This window comes from Falco punctatus (assembly GCF_963210335.1).
Source record: "Falco punctatus genome assembly, chromosome: 4".
Lineage (NCBI taxonomy): Eukaryota > Metazoa > Chordata > Aves > Falconiformes > Falconidae > Falco > Falco punctatus.
This window is the reverse complement of record NC_137583.1, coordinates 71740653-71758303: the sequence shown is the minus strand read 5'-3', so window position 1 is coordinate 71758303 and position 17651 is coordinate 71740653. Positions and strand designations below refer to the sequence as shown.

Sequence of the window (17651 nt, the reverse complement as noted above, 5' to 3'; positions counted from 1 at the left end):
ATCGTATCTGCAAGTCTTGAATGGTCCTGGGTTCCTCCTGTGCTTAGGCAATTACATCTCATCCATGGTCAGTATAGGCAGCGCAGTCAAGGTGCGCATTGTTTGTTCTAAAGCGGCCCTGAAAGCTTGCTGAGCTGGCAGACCTTCGTTGACAGCATTTACTAGGTCTGTGGTTCTGATAATGAGTGCTTAGAACCCTGCTCAGCTAACTATTTGATTATCTAAATCTGAAGTGAAAATGATGGGGGGGTTTATTTTTATTTTTTTAATTAACAGATACACCAACAAATTATATCAGTGTCAGGCAAAATAAAACGGCCCAATTCTGGTCAGAGTTAAAATGCAGAGGTTTAGGCATAAGTAAAATCTCATGTCTTCATCTTTCACTGTTTTTCAGTGCTTAGGAGGGGTTATAAGTGTTTGCCATCACTATTTTTGCTTTAAATTGTGAAAAGACACCTTTCAAGTCGCCTTGTGTTTTATCTTCTACTGTCATGCATTCAGCTGAAAGCAAAAACAGAAAATACAAGTTTATGAAGCTTTTCCACTTTGAATCACTCTACTCTTAAAAAACAACATATATGTGGAAATTATACACAAGGAAAAAAAATAACATCTATCAAAAAGAAAATAACATGTTTAATTTTGAAATATTTGAGAATATTGAATCAACTGGGCACTGGGTTAGTTTGAAGGCAGTAGTGCTTCTCAGAGACAGCAGAGTAAAGATACTTAGCATCTTGACCTTGTCTGAGCGATTGCAAAGTGCTTGGAGTATCCGTCCTGAAAAGAACAGGAGTGCAGATGCTGCAGAAAGCTTGTTTTGAGCCTGATGTTATGCAGAGGGAGTGACTTGGAGGTGCCTGTCTAGTCAATGTGTACATCATCAGGCGTATCAATTAAATACGGTGTCTTACAGTTGTGGCACTTATATTAGAGAGCTCTCGAGGGATTTATTTATTTTTCTGAGCATGACTGCTTAAAGCATTTCTGTGACAAGTCCTTAAGAAATGTGGCTGGTTAGAACAGTTTGTTAAAATTGTACATAGCATTGTTTTCACTATTCTTGTATAGAATATCTTGACTGAACTCCTGTTACAGATGTGTGTGGAAAAATACATCTGAACAAAGCAAAATGTGTACATTTTTTCCAAAGCAAAGAGCAAGCTTTCCATAAAGCATTAGAAATTGGGACTACAGCTCAACCACTATAATCATTACTATCTTTCTAAGACATGAATGGTAATTTTGAAATTTTGGATACTGATTATTGATTTTGGCCAGTCCTGTGTTTTAGTAACTAAAAATTTAAGTGTGCTGTATGTACATGAGACCTAAACTAGAAAGCGCTCTGATTAAATAGACTACCACGTTTGGTTGCTATCTGTTTAAACTGAGCATTCTCTAGAGAAGCAATGATGATGCAGTTTGTCCTTCAATGCTCAGGCTCTGTGATGAGCATTGCTGAACAGCACACAGCTGAACTGTGCGGTGTGGCATTGGCAAAGGCTGGTGCTCAGTGAAGTGAGCATAAGATACCTTTAAAAGCTTCAAATTAGGCTTTATTCCTACAGGTAAAAAGCTACTGCATTAACAAACTCATGTTCCTGACTGTATCGACTTCATATCTGTTGTACATGTTCTTACAATTGATTGCCCTATAGTTTCAGCTGTGAGCCCTGATAGATCCCTGAGACAGTATTTGCTGCTCAGGAATTGCAGCACACACCAGTGAGTGTGGAGGCAGCTTCCAGCAATGTCCTACATAAAGCTCTGATCAACTGGAAACTATACTTTCTAATATTAACTTAATTCTCCAGATCTGTAACAATTTTCATCCTGACTCAAATTTGCCATTTTCTCTTCTGATGTGAGGCCTTGGGGCTGTGGGGTCTTGGTTGTCTGTTTTCCTCTTGTTTCTTTCTATAGAGAAGGGACAAAGAAAGGAAAATGGCTTCTGAATATATACTGAAGGAAGAAATAGGCTACAGAGAATCTAAAATTACCCTAGTACCTGGATTTAAATAAATAAATAAATATAAAATTAAACTGAACTTAGGGGGAGTTAAAAATTGCACGTGTGGCTTTAAGTATGTCAAAGTATATACACTCAGAAATACACTGTCAATTATACTCCTCACAGGAAGTGAGTTTTTAAAAGATAATGACAGAATTATTTATGGTCTTATCTGCAGTCGTGAACCCCTAAGAATGGGGCTGGTAACAGGTACACGGGGTCATAACCACTGATGCTCTGCAGTCTACATCTGGCAGCGTTTCTTTATGTTTACAGTCATTTTTACAGTTTCAGTTTTATAAAGACTTTAGTCATTTTTACATATCTAAAAATGAGAAAATAAATTCTATATGTTTCATATTTACACCAAAATCAAATTGTTGCTAGATGTTTTCATGGTAATTTTATTGCAATGGTTCCTATTGTTTTCTTTTAGTGGAGAGGATGCTCCAGAGCAGTTAATAAAGGTTTATTTTGAGAATGTCATTTCTCAAACTTCTGCTCCAGCAAATCAGGAACAAAACTGCATAATAAATATTTCCCTACTGTAATTGGGTTTTGAGTGACATGGTGATTTGGCTTTTTTTCCTCTCAAGTAAAGCACTGCAGAGACTTTTGCTCCTTTGAAGCTTGTCTCTTACAACAAGACAGTCCAAGGGGCTTTATAAGACCGTTGTAATGACCCCGAAATAGGCTGACAGTTTTATAGCAGTCCCCAAGAGGGGCTTCCTTTCAAAAGTGGCTGCATAGCATGAAAATGCAGTGCCTCCACATTGACTTTTCACAAGGCCAGAAAGACTAAATGGCTTTTTGGATTAATAACGGGTTTATGGCATCCTTCTCTGCCAGACTGTCTGTCAGAGTCTGTGACTCTCCATTACAGGTGCTGTCAGGCACTCAGAAAAGTGTGGTTCAAAAACCTGGGAGTTTAAGGTGTTGTAGAGCCACGTAAAGCTGTGTGTGTACATAGAAGCAAGAGCTGTGTGTTAAATGCTTTTATTTCATCCCAGTTGATGACATCATTTACTATTTACAGTAACAAACTCCAGGTGCAAATCTGTGAGATTCTGGGCAAAGTGACTTCCGCACTGGTCCTAGTGAAAACCTGAGTCTGAGGACTCTTGCACACAGACAGGCTTTCAGGACTCTGCAGAGCACTCGTGTCCCCTTTTCTTGCAGAAAACAACATGAGATAAAGTTCTTAATTTCAATATGAGATTAAGATAATTTCTTAATTATCTTAATATATTTAATATTCTTATTAAAATAATCTTTAAAATATAGCTATATAAAAATATAATATTATAAATATATTTTTAAAATATAAAAATAATTAAAAATTCTTAATCTTAAAAAAATAATTGTCACACAGAAAAAGGTTTTTCTCTTTTGTTAGACTGGGTTCCCCTCATTCATATAGACATGATATTAGCTGTGCAATAAGGATTTTTCTAAGGCTTGTGTAATTAACAGTGATGTTTGCAGGTTCTGGTGACTGTTGATGTAGAATATGTATGCTATGCCTATGTATATATATATATACACGTATTTCCTAACTTCTTCCCACATTAGATATTAAAAAAAAAAAAAGGGAAAAAAACAACCTACCAACCCCATCCCACCCCCCAAAAGAAACAGATTGTAGCTTTGCCTTTGTGAAAGCAGTGAGGCAGTTTTGTAAACTGTATGATCTCTTTTAAGGAAACATACAGAACAAAAGCTTTTGTTAAGAAATTGAATAGCAGAGAGGAGGTTATCCTTAATGCAAAGCACTTTATGAAATGAAATAGGTACTTCTAACAATCGAGCTTCCAAAGCAGCAACCGCTATATGTATCCTCTTCAAGACTTTCATGTGGTATGTAGGTAGCTAGTGTGTAGCTTATCTACTGAAATTAGAGCTGTCACGTTTTGAGAGGCCAGTTCAAATTAAGTATTCCTTGGGGTTCTTCAGTTATCAGATCCTATAAAACTGTAAAATTGCATCGTAATATTGGTATAATTACAATTGCAGTAGTCTCTGTTAGAATGCAGTTACATGGCTTTTTTTCCCTTTTTTTTGTGTGTGGGTCTTTCCCCATTCTCTCTGACCTTAATCTTCTCATTAGGACCCCGTTTCAGGATAGAAGAGATGAGACAGTATGATAAAAGATCTTCTGCTAATGGCCGTTGGACTGGGGGTGTTCTCCATGTACCCTTGCCACCCTTCCCCCAGTCTCAGTCAGTGCCTGCCTAAAGAAGACTCAAATAAATGAGGAAATTAAATTGCAACGCCATGCACACATGCTTCCTGTTCTCTGGTGATGCAGAGTGTGACCGTGTATCTCTCTTGCCCCTTCTCAGTGCCCAAGCACATGCCAGCTGGAAGAAGGTTTCCATCAGCTGCAGTGCAGAGCTAGCTCAAGTCCTGCATGAGCTGTCATTTCTGTTCTCCCCCTTGTGCTGCTTTTAGCTGGTGGATACTAATAATGTTCAAAATCCAAGAGCAATTTTCTAACAAAACCCTGAAACATTTCAGAAGTCAATTTTAGCTGTGTTTCGCTGACAGGATAAGCAGAGAGAGCATAAGAGAGTAACAAGCATTAAGTGAGATTGGGTAAGAGTGCAAATAAGTTTTGAGGAAGCTGGTTTTGTTATATATGTGCAGGGCCATCTTGTTGCCGGCTTATTTTAATAGAAACTGTTCTTTTTTCTTCTGCAAAATGAAATGTCAGAACTGCTTTTCTTCATTAGGGAAATACTATTAATTGCTGCCTTATTTCCTTCCTCTAAATTTCCCTTGAAGTATTTTATTATTACCTTTGCTTTCTTCCTGAAAAGTGATCTATTTTAAAATATATAACTGGCTGTTTTCTCCTTCCAGTGTTTCCACTTCATTCTACAAATTCAGCTTTTAGAATGCATAGTTGTCTGATTAATTTCATAGGCTATTCATCTGTAAATGCTCATATTCAGAGTTAAAGGTGACTTTCTGAATTTAGTATTTGGTGATGAGTTTCAGCACTAATTTTTGCAGCAAATACCAGCAACACTTTCAGATAATTTGAAAATTTCATAAAATTTGGATAATTTGGGCAGTTTATTAATGCATTTTGTTTAAAAGGAAGGTCTCATATCCGATTTTTTAGTGATAAAATGAGTCAATTATGAAGTCTAACTCTGTATCCTTGATAGCTTCAAAGTTTGTTGTGTCATCTCAATGAAAGTCTGAAAATGCAAGTTCAATAGATAGGATATTTAAAGGGACAACAGTTGTTAAATTAAATGAGTCTAATTTTTGTCTGTTGCAGCTGGAAATAACTCATGACACTTAATCACAGATATTTGAAGATAAGGAGCCTTTGTTTGCTTGCTTGATTATTTCCCCCCCCCCCCCCCCCCCCCGTCAGTCACGGCATGAACAGTCTCCCAGGACTGGGAGAAGGCAACCAAAACTTAGGCCACCAAAATGTAACTGCCATCTGGCTGGCTGATCAGTATAACAATGGAAAATCATTATTGATTTGCTTTGTGAATGTCTGTCGTCTTTCAACTGCAGAGGAACTAAGAGTTTTCTTATAGCATACGGTTGTGCAACAGAGCTCATTTCTGGATGCCAGTTCCTTTTCTTCTGGCTGAAATTCCTACTTTTTTTTTCAGTTACAGCCTTACAGGTAGAGACATAAATAGATACATGTGTGTGTATATATATATATGGCAAAACTTCTCATTCAGTACTGTCTGTAGTTTGAATCCAATTGGATCCAGTATTTAAAAGCAAAATATTCACGCAGTTGGATTCAACAGAGACTCTTATTCTTAACCTAAATCTTGTTTGATAATATCCTGTCTCCAAAACATTTACAGTATCTTTCAGTTTATGCTAAAGAAAAAAAATGTAACAGGAAGATAATTAAATCTGAATAGTCCCATGCTTACATATGTGATTGTATCATTGTTGAATCATGATGTCTTATTTCATTGAGAGGGAATTTCATTGTTTCATCTTTGTTTTGGTACTATTTTCATGTACATCTTTGGCCAGAATCCCAGTTAGTAATATGAAAGCATTTCAGAGGCATAATGTAGTTGTTACTTTTAAATATCACACATAGTTACTTTATGCTATCTTGATTGCAACAGCTCACCTCACACATTTGAAGCCTTAATCTGTTACCTGTTAAGGGACAGCAGTTAGTGAGGAAATAAATATGCGGTGTTTGGACTGTATTTGGGAGTATCTGTGTATGTAACACATGGAATGGATGTTCAGTCACTTAATTTGATAAATACTGCGCACTGAGAATTTAAAGAAGGCTTAATCCTCCCTTGTGCTGAGCTTTCATGAATAGTGCACGCATTCAGCTTTCCTGAGAAAATTCATTTGCAGTTAGAAAAGTATGGGAATATATTCAAGGTGTCATCAGACAATATCCCTTGTGAAAACTGTGAGAAATTAATTTTCTTTACAACCTGCAATAAAATGGCCACTCAGCACTGAAGACTGCCACGGATTAAAAATAACTTATTTCCCCAAAAAGAAAGAATTATGAGAGAAGTTCTAATAAATACTCTTTTTATACTCACAAAGGTTGCCAACAGTAATCCTTATAGCTGGTGTGAACAATCTGGAAAAATCCTTTGCTTAAAAGCTATACTTCTCAATAGAAGAGAGGTGCTTCCAACTTCAGATATATGCAGTATTTGGCTAGAACATCCTGGCATATAAAGTATAGCAAAAGATAAAGAAATCATCAAGGAGATTCTAGAGAAGCCGCGGGAAAAAATGTTCATATCCCCAAAATACCTGAAAAAAGGTAAAGAAAAATTGTTCTTGTAGTAGTGATGGGTATGTTGTCTGCTTTCTCTGCATGTTCTTTCATTTGGTCACATGCTTCTATGTCATTAAAAGGAACTGGAAAGTTTGTTTCTCTTCATACTTGTATGTATATATAATTCTAGCTGTATTCAGAATTCTACATTTGTGTCATATACTTATTAAAATTATTTTCATAATTCAGTATCAGTAGTTTGCATGCAAATTCAGTGTAATTTTTGAATTATTTTTCCATCTTCTTATGCATATAGTACCTGTAGGGGTTAGAGTGTATCATGAAACAGGTGCAATCAACCAAAGCCCATAAACAGGTCTGTCAGAATGAAAACTCATAGGCATCTTGATACCAATAAAACGTTTCTCTGTGGCTGGGAAATATATGGAAGACTCCAACAATTTAATTTCTGTGGTAATGCATGTTAAAAACTGTGAAGGCAGTGACTTGGAATACAAGTATGGATCCTAAGCTTAGAAAAAGCTCCTGAGCTGCTCAGGCCAACTATAGTAGTTAGCTGTATGTTCTTTTTTGTAGTCATATTGTAAATTTAAAGGTAGGATTTAAAAAAAAAAAAAAAAAGATGTAAGAGACAAATATTTAATAGTCCATTCATAAAATACATATGCTGAAGGTTATGAAACTTTTCCAAAGAGCAAGAGGAATTCTGTTTTTTTTTCTTCTCATCCAAGTAGAAATGAATTTGTTTCGTTCTAGAAGTATCTAAGGTTATTTAACTTGAATTAAAACAGTAAATGAGACTTTTTTTTTTTTACTTTTTTTTTTTCTCACAAAACTTGGTAATTGCATATACACAATTAATTCCCTCACACACTGACAAAATATGTTGAGCTGAAGGCTATAACTCAGTGTTTGATTTACAAGATGTATGATGAGCCTGCTTTAAGCACAGATCAAGATACCATTCAAAGCATTCTTACAAAGCAACCAACCAGGCTCAGTCTCAGAGCCTTGTTATGGAGGCAGGGGCTTAGCTACTAGTAATTAACTGGCATAGCTTTATTTGTTATGAAAATCTAGAAATGCAAGAACTGCACGGTTTTAATTATAGTTTAAATATTACATGTTTACCTGGAACAAGCTATTTTTGTAATTATTTCTTCTTCTTTGTCACTTGGACTTTTTCCTTGAGACTTTGTGATATCTTAAATGTAACTTACAATTTCCATGGAAATTCTGACGGAATGATAAATTAGGCTGGAAAAATGTATCTTTGTTGTCAAAATCTTTTAATTTACTGTACCTCCTTTGTATACATGATGGTAATAACTGGTTTTGTTGACCACTAAATAAGAAAAAATTGTTAAGGTGGCTGGCTTTTGTCATCTTCCTGCCAGCATACTTTTAATTATGTTTACTTGTGTGACTGACCTAGAGCTGCTGAAGTTGTTAGAAGGTGCTTCAAAAGTGTCACTGAGATTTACTGGGCAAGTACATCCTGGCATATAAAGTATAGCAAAAGATAAAGAAATCATCAAGGAGAAAATAATGTGATTTTATCTTCAACAGCCTAAGTGAAATGCATCAGTAATGAATGGTGTTAACGTAGGATGAACTCCAGCTGAAACAGGATTTATGGTCAATGTATTTAACCGAGAACATGAACAGTTTCGTCTAGAATACAAGCCTTTGCCAAGTGTATCTTTAGCTTGGGACCGTGTCACTAGGAATGAATACAGTATTACTACTATTCAGTAGAAAGCTGGTAGTGCTGTTGACTTACGTGTTTTATGGTTACAAGAGCTTGTGACAAGTTAGGGAAGACTGGGAATCTGGGATGTGTTTCATCTCCCACCTATGACTATGCACTTTCCGAGCCCCTCCCCACCCCACCCCCACCCCCACCCCCGTCTTTGATATCTTTTAGGAAGGTACAGACAATCGTAGCTACTGACATTGACAGAAGTTTTGGAATTTCCTCCACTTGGGGTTTAAACATTTCCTAGATTTTGCCTGATAAGATTTCAAAATTTTATTTTTTTTAATTGTGCTAAATGTATATGATTTCAAGTGTAAACTGATTGCAGCAAGGTTTAGTGGCATACAGAGTATTTTGAGTGTTGGAGTCCCAGCTTTATCACTGACATAAGCAGACTTTGCCAAGACTTACTGTCTTCTGAACTGTGCCCTTGACTGAGAAATTGGATATCTGCAAACTGCAGGATTTGATGGACCACTAGCACAGTTTCTCATGGCACATGTAGGGTTCATGTATTTTATCTCTGAATTTGCTGTAACGTGAGTGTGACAGCAACTAAAGTTATTTCGAAGACTGTGAGGATGAGGAACCTTTCTTCTACAAATATATATGTATTTGTCTCTCTGAGTGGCGTATGTACAGTAAAACAATCTTGTTGAGATTTGAAATGAAGTAGCATTGTAAGCCTATAGCTCTTAGGATTTTTTTTTATGTTCTTATAAAGGGTATTCTAGTAAATTATGTTCAAAATTGATAAAAAATACAGGTTTTTAAGGTGTTAGAACTGCTTGTTGCTTTGTTAGAGCATGGCTGTTGTTACAAGAACTTACTAACCATCGTGCCTTGAAAGCCGTCAAACATTTTGCCATAGTTTTCACTGATGTGGTTACAGGAACTGTATGGTTGGGATATGGGGACAGTGAACATTATAATCATAATATAAGATGATTGTATGAGGTAACTGTTTGCCTTGCCAGCTGCTTGTGGTTAGGAGCAAAGCTGTCTTCTGCAACACATTTACAATTTGTACTTTTTTTTCATTGTTGACTTGTAGTGTAGTCTTTTCTGCTGCTCCCAGGAGCAACAAAACTCAGTATTTCAATGATGTGTTTTATATAAAGAACTAAGGTGCATCTTCCATTCTAATCTATATTTGCTGTGGGTTTTTTCCCCCTTTCAGGAGGATACAGATCATAATTACTATACTTCAAGGACATATGGCCCATATGATTCTACCAGCCGGGATTTGTGGGTGAATATAGACCAAATGGAGAAAGACAAAGTAAAGATTCATGGGATCCTTTCCAATACCCATCGGCAAGCAGCAGTAAGTTATCATACTTTTTCTTCTTTGACTGACATGAATATTTTTCACCAGTGACCAACACAGTAGTATTACTGAGTATGGTGACTACTGTCACAGAGCTTTATCTTTGAATTTTAGTTAAGCTGTGAAAGTCTGCACGATATTGCTATCAAATGATTCCAAATCACCGCCTTGCCCCTGCTATAAAAGTCCTTCAGAGGTGCCTTAACATATATTTGAAATTTGCTTCTGTTCTTAAGGATCACAAACTATCAAGCAATACACTATTTGTGTTGCTGAAGTCAGAGGCAATTTTGCTGTTGACTTCAATAACAACAGAACTGGGTTCAAGGTTATGTTGCTGAAGTTTGTCTCCCATGGAGTGTGTGTGTCTTTGCACTATCATTTTGTATGAGGTGTCACACTTATTTTTTCTTTTGGGACAACTGATAAAACTCATGAGACTGTCATATAGTATCAGCAGTGATAGATGTGATCACAATTTCAGGATATCAACAAACAAATAACATGGAGTGTAAATAACAATCTTGTTTAACTCATTGTAATCGTGCTGTCAGGTAAAACGGATATGACAATAATGGACTTAGGTGCTTAGTAGTGAAATTGAATGCTGTGTGATTTACAGACTGTATTCTTCAATCTCACCTGTGGCTGGAAACCATATATAGAAGAGCCATTATTAGCACAAATTAAACAGAAAAATACAACTGAGAGTTGTGGTTCATGAGGTTCTTGTTTCATCCATTCACCAACTTGGCTCCAATAAAAAGTCCTTGGATTTTGACAAGTTTAAAACTAAAATCTAGTGAATGCCTTATTTAAAAGTTGTACAGTTCTTAAAGATGCAGGTGTGTTTAACAGTTTTAAAGCTGAGAGAAAAGGCAAGTTTAATACATCTTTTACCTCCCTGGCACCAGCCAGGTGATTGGCTCAGAGGAATGTAAGAATGAAGAAACACTGTGGTATTTAGCTCGGAATACAAAAAGCAGAATGGAGTGGTAAATCCACTAGATATGACTGACAGAGAGTCTAGTACATAAAATACATTCCTCATAGCAAAAAAAGACTGTAAAGAGCCGGGGATAATGCAAATACAGAGGGTTCAGGCAGTTATGTGTCTTTGGGGTAATTGAATACAACTGTGTCATCTATTTTCTTAAGACAACTTGTTTCTAATGAGAAAAACACCTCAGGGGTACCTAAAAGTGAAAACCTATATTGTCTGCCTTGCTGCCTTTATCTGGGATCCTGGTGGTCTGTGTTGAGGGAGAGAATGGAAACATGCAAAAAAATGTAATAAAGGGATTAAAAATACCTATATAAGGTAAAACATCTTTCCCTAATACTAGTAATTTATAAGGCTCGGGACCTAAACATTAGTGAAATTCCTTTGAGAAATTTTAGCCTGTTGTTTAATGATTATTTAAGGTTACGCCCTTTTACACCTTTGTTCTAAGTAGTTTTGTTTCCAGTTGGATCCCTGAGATTAAACACCTAAAAATGTCCATTCCAAGGGGGGCGTTTTGTTGAAGTTACTAAACCAGAGGTTTAAAATGAAACAATGCTTGTGGTCTGGGTGCTGGATCAGTCTGGAGGACTGTTCAGCACAACAGAGTGGAATTTGGCAGCACAACGGCTTCAGCTGTTTCTCCCCAAAACAAGCGATTTAAGACTTTTCTGCTGAACGTCAGGTGCCCACTTTTCTCTGCTACAGCTGGCAGAAATGCAGGCTGTGGTCCAGGTTTAGCACACTGATATCCATCTTTTTTCATATTTACCCAAATATCTTGGACTGTGAACTTGAGTGACTGCAGCCATGTCTGCATACTGTTTTAAAGACCTGGTTTTCAGAGTTTGTTTTATGTCCCTCCTGAAGGATGAAAATGTGCCGGTGAGTGATTCTGTAAGGCTTTATATTTTATTTATGTGTCTATAATTGATTTCTTGTATCTGTCCCAGCAAACAACACCCATGTGTACTGAACAACAAAATTATTTAGATGAGATGTGTTCTTTATAACTGTATAACAACTGTAGAGTCATATATTCTGAGTAGATCATAAATAGATAAGCAGTGATCTCTTCCCTTCTCTTCCATAGAGATAAACTTTGCCAATACTCTTTTTAAAAGGCCATTTTGCACATCCTTCTGTGACTTGGTGATTTACATGCTGATAATTTCTACAGATTATCTCCAATTTGATAGTAGAACAAAAAGTTAAATTACTATATGCTAAGTATTATTTTTTTCTAATAATGTCAGGGATTCCTTGAATGCTAAATATGTTCCACTCAATTTGTGTGTTTTCCTTCATTTGGAAGTATGTAATCCTAAGAGTTCCCAGAAGCTGCCAGTTGGTTTTGCTTCTACAGGAAACGTGACATAGAGGATCCATGAGATGGTTTGGCTCTATAAACAGCATAGTCGTCATTTGGGTAAAGTTACACGCAAATATTAATAAAACAATTAAAATGCCTAGCAGTACAGGATTTACACCTTGAGTAGCCATTTCCCCCACCCCCCAACATATTGCTACCATCTTCTAAACTGTGTAATAAAATTTTAGGTGTGGCTTGGATGCTCAGTGTGTTTTGATATCTAATAGTTGATTACTCAAACACTGATCTAGATACAGGATCACCTTACACTTGGGAACTCAATTCCCTTTCCTGTCAGTCCAGTCTATCGTTTGTGCATGGAGATAACATTTTTATTCCAGTGGGTTGAAAGTGCTGATATTTGTTCTGAAAAACAAGGTATACTCTCTAGCAGCAAAAGTAAACCCACATTTATTTCAAGTGGCTTTTACAAAATCGCACTTTAAAACATTCCTTAAATCTTGTTTGTTCTTTATTACAGTATTATGCTAAACAGTTGTCTATATTAAACGTTTTTATATTGTCAGAATTTAAGGCATCACTTTTTGATAGAAGTCAATGGGACATCTGTATCTGGTTTGATTGGGCACAGGATCAAGTCTTTATTGCAAACATTTTTATACTAGTGTTTATAGCAACTTAGAAGACTGCTAAGGGGGCACATCTTTCTTTTGAAGCTGTTTAACTTTTTTGTTATTCAGACAGTTAATGCTAATAGGTAAAATGGACAGTAGTGCAGAAAGGAAAGAGGGATGGTTTGATCAGAGAATTGATGGTTTTAACGGTGTTCTTGGAAATTATGTTTGGTAGAGCAAGGACAATTTTTCACTGGAGTGCGTACATAAATGTAACATACATCTCAGTGGTGAAAACTTCAGAATATGGTAAAACTCTATTTGTTTACATTAATTTATGAGCTGTCTTTCACGTGTGCCATTTTGATTAGAAATACTCAGTTGTATATCTGTATTTTATGTATATACAGAAAAGGTCATTAGAACCTACTTAGTCCAATTACCACACTGCAAATGGATTTTTGCATTCTAATTAAAAACAAACAAAATTGTGCTAATAAATCCTGTCAAAATTCTTTCTTCCACTTAAATGCAAAGCAAATCTAATTTAAAATGACTGTAAACCTTCAGCTGTTAATTTCATGCTAAATAATTATTTAAATTCTGCTGGATGTCTCTGGATTCTTCCTGAGAGAAGAAAGAAACACTTGGATATAATCTGAAAATAATAAACCCAGGATAGAAATAATGGTAGGGAAAATAAAGACAAAATGCTTTTCCCCCTCTTTTTGCTTTTTAAATGCATGGACTGTTGCCCTTAAGTGGAGACATCTGAGGTTAGGGTTGAGGATCAGTCACCAACAACCCATCTTCACACTGATTTTTTTTTTTTTTTTATTATTATTATTTTTTTAAAACTTGTCCTAAACAACAAATAATAACAGGCTGTATACCCTGTTCCTATTTGAGCTTCAGGCCATTATGGAAGTGATGTTGTTTTAATGGGATATTACACTTAAACAGTGAAAAGACCTTACTGGGATTTCAGCATTCCTTTCTGTCATGACTACTGATTTATTCAGAGTTTATCCAGGTAGTACACCAGGTGATGATTACGGGTGGCCACAATAATCACTGAGCTTTGGGAAAAGAGTGGAATAGATGGGAGTGCCATAGGTGGCGAGGGAAAATGAGTTTGAATTTGAATGGTGCTTTATGGGGAGCTTATGTGAGCAGAAGAGTGTTCTCCAAACTACAGTTCCCTGTGAATCAGCTGTGAATTCAGCTGACAGAGGATAGGCTGATGGGGGAGAAAGTATTTTTTTCTTCCTTTTTATTTTGCATTAAGGACTGAAAGTAGAGTTTGTTAATACATCTGTTGAATATTTCTTTATAATCAGTTTCAGCTCCTAGTTAACAGTGTAGAGAGTTTTGGGAACTGGTGTCATGTGGGTTTGATGAAGGAGTTGCCTTCCAATGACCAGCCTCCATCAGATAAGCACCCAGGTAGCAGCAGGATGTCACCGAGGGCACTTGAATCTGAAAGAGCACACCACCTGCAGCCAGCGAAGTGGGTATCCTGTAAAACTTAGGTACTGCTAAGGCGTTAAATATTGATGGCTCTTGAGAAAGAGGTTGAAGAAATTTAAGGAAAACCTAAAAAATTTATTAGTTTTATTTGAGAGAATTATAATGTCTGCTGATGTATTTTGTTTTCTGAAATCTTCAGTTATGAAGATCCACTGCTTTCAAGTGGTTAAGTGCTACACAGAATTGTTTCCAATTAGCTATTGGCAATTTCAAATGAAGAATAGCAAGGCTCCAGTGAAAAATAAAAAGCACTGAAACAGATATTTGAAGTAGAGGACTACTCATTTTGTTTTCGCTTACCTTTCTGCACAATGTCAATTTTATTTTCTGCTGTTGTTCATTTCAGAGAGTGAATCTGTCCTTTGATTTTCCATTTTATGGCCATTTCCTACGTGAAATTACTGTGGCAACTGGGGGTAAGTGTATTTCTAACCATTTAATTTGAGTAATATGGGAAGAGTTCCTTTCAGGTATTTAAAATACCCTTTTTCCTGTATATATGTCAAGAGATAAACTGAAGCATTTATTTATTTATTTTATTTTTATATCTTACTATTTATTTATTAAATTTTAATTTCCACAAAAAGAAAATCACAACATGTCAATATGATGAAAAACCTCCAGCTGCTCAAGTTGAACTGTTTTAAAACCCTCTCATTGTAAGACTTTATAGCATTAATCATTTTCTATTTAGGCATTTGCCCCAAGAGTCTTTTGTGTGCATGCGTGCGTCTGCAGCTGTTGCACTTGTGGAGGTAGTGCTGGAGCCAAAACAAGGAGGGGAACTTAGGTTTTGCCTGCATGTGGGCAGAGGGTTTACTATCCAAAGATTAGAAGTATGTAACTTGTCACCTGTAAGGCAAACCCATTGCAGTGCATTGCCTTGGTGTGGTATGGTGTCCATGACACTACCATGGTGTTCCTCTCCTTCTCTGTGGTAAGGTGGGAGGTATGACACAGCTAGAGCTCCTGGTCTTGTAGATCTGGGCACCACTGATGGCTTGTGGTTAGCGTTCTCCCTCCCATTGCTGCTGGCTGTTGTTTACACTGATTTCATGCACTAGGAACAGCTGTTGACCCCTTCTACTCCCCTCTAGCTCCACCTCCTTGAAAGACAAAGAGGAGACCACAGGAAAATGAAATTATGTGGAAGACAACAAATGAGAAAAAAGGAGAAGGAGAAATTGTCAAAAAATGAGAACAGGGAGACAGAGGACAGCATCACAGAACACCCACAGCATCCTCTGGTTCTTGAACATGTTGAGCAAGTTTGTGGACTCTGGCTGGTGGTGCCCTGCCTAGAGGTGTGACAGGATAGAAAGCAGATAGAAACCAGGGCCACCATCACCAGGACCAATCCTACCCCGTCTCTTGCCAAGGTTTCCCGTTCTCATGCTATGGGTGGCCAGCTAGCCAGGATCAGGGGATGCTGATGTCCCACTGCACCTCTGAATGGGAAGGGTATGACTGAAAGATTAGAGAAGAATTGCAGCCAGTGTCTCAACAAGAGTAGGAGCTGGAACAGAGGTTTCTGTCACACTCTGTGTCAGGATCTCCATTTTGCTACCAAAGCAGAATACAAGAGATGGACAGAGGTGAATAAAGACTGATATTGGTTGATTTGCAGTCAGAATGATAAAAAAGGATGCAGAATTATGGGCTTACTTCAGTACCATGGTTTTCTCTTCTTGATCAGCAATGACATTTTGATACTGATTTGTATCAGATGAGCCATGAACTACTGATTGGGGTTTTGATATTTGTCTGATTTCCATTCTGCTTTGCTTTTAGTTTCATTTTGGTGCTTTATCATCAATGCCTAGTTCTGTACTCTCTTATTAGAGGAGTTATATTTAATCATGTGCCAAAATCAAGTCCGTGATCTGTGTAGCATGAAAGAATGGGTAGGATGAATCCTAAACAGCTAAAAGAGTAGCAGTGGGGACAATGTTCATTCTATAAATGTCCCTTTATTCTTACTGCTGACCTTAGTTCCTTAAAACTTCACAAACTTCACTCTTTCTCAAAGTAATTCTTCTTGTATGGTTGCTCTGCTGGGCCTTCACTTTTAACGAAAGCCCTGAGTTTTTACCACTGCTATCACTAATATGCTGCTGTCATCAGTCTTCCCCGTCTGCCCCCAAATACTTGGGAGTAAGGTTAAGCTTCCAAGGAGAGCTGTGTTGTAATAATTTGTGAGGGGAAAGATTTTTTTGTTTTCTTTTGGTGTAGAGCATTTAGGGAATTTAGGTGCTTTGTGGTGTTTGGTTTGGTTTTGGTTTTTTGGGGGTTTTTTTGTGTTTTTTTTAAGCATGTAAGCATATAAGAATAGCTGCAGCTCTGCAGCACTCTTTTCTCTTGCTATTAATGGAACCTTGAATGATAATTCTGCTTTTCTTTTTGCCCCATTTCTACTAAGTAATATTGCTGTGAAATATTTATGGACTGTTATCAAGCTACACAGGATTTGACATCAGTCCTTTCACTATAGGCTGCTGACATTAGTGCAGAGGTAACTTCCGTCTTTCATTTGTTGCTTCTATGATTTTCAACCTCAAAATAAAGCACAAAAAAGTAAGATCTAGTCAGTAATATTTTAAAAAATATTATCTTGATAAAGCCCAGTAACTGTAAGTCATTCTGTCAATCCAGGACAGGATGCAACCTTTTCTACAACTTTAAGACTCCTAAACCCATTTAGTGGGAAAAGAAAGATGCATTTCTGTCCTGACTCTCTGATGCATGTTTTGCTTTGGCTATATTTGCAAATTTTGTTACTGTCAGTCATTGGTGGTACAGTGTGGCTTATAGCCTAGCAACAAAGTATAAAGACAGGTTCCATGTCCTTTTTATACTGTATGGTATACTATTTCTTGTTAATCAAGATTTTACAGTGGCATTACTAATATTAGACTGGAATGCCTCCAGAGGTTATTCTGAGATCAAAAGAATGACAGTTAATGTGTACAGGAGTCCCACATGATAGATATCCACTTCCTGGAGAGTAGGTTATGATTAATTACTCTAATGACAGCACTACAAACTGTTTTTACTTCCAAATTGTAAATTAAATAACCTTTTTAAAAGGAAAGTTGAGGACAACGGCACATTAAATCCCTATCACAATAAAAATGTCTACCTAAATGGTTTCTGCCATTCTTCATGGATGGTGCATGGCAGAGTTTCCAAGTTAGTTAAGATGACTTTGAAATTGCTGCAGTGTAAAACTCAACTTTTTTTTTCCTCTCTAACTAATATTTATTTTCTCTTCTGAAGGGTTTTGATGAGCTGATT

General features: G+C 36.8%; 1 protein-coding gene across 1 annotated transcript in view; it reads left to right on the top strand.

Moving 5' to 3' along the window:
- The window catches only part of PLXDC2 (plexin domain containing 2), a 272130-nt gene that overhangs the window by 136134 nt on the left and 118345 nt on the right, over window positions 1–17651 (top strand). Inside the window, exons 3-4 of the mRNA XM_080382355.1 lie at window positions 9728–9874; window positions 14704–14773. Coding sequence (XP_080238481.1) covers window positions 9728–9874; window positions 14704–14773 — 217 coding nt within the window. The remainder of the gene's footprint in view (window positions 1–9727; window positions 9875–14703; window positions 14774–17651) is intronic.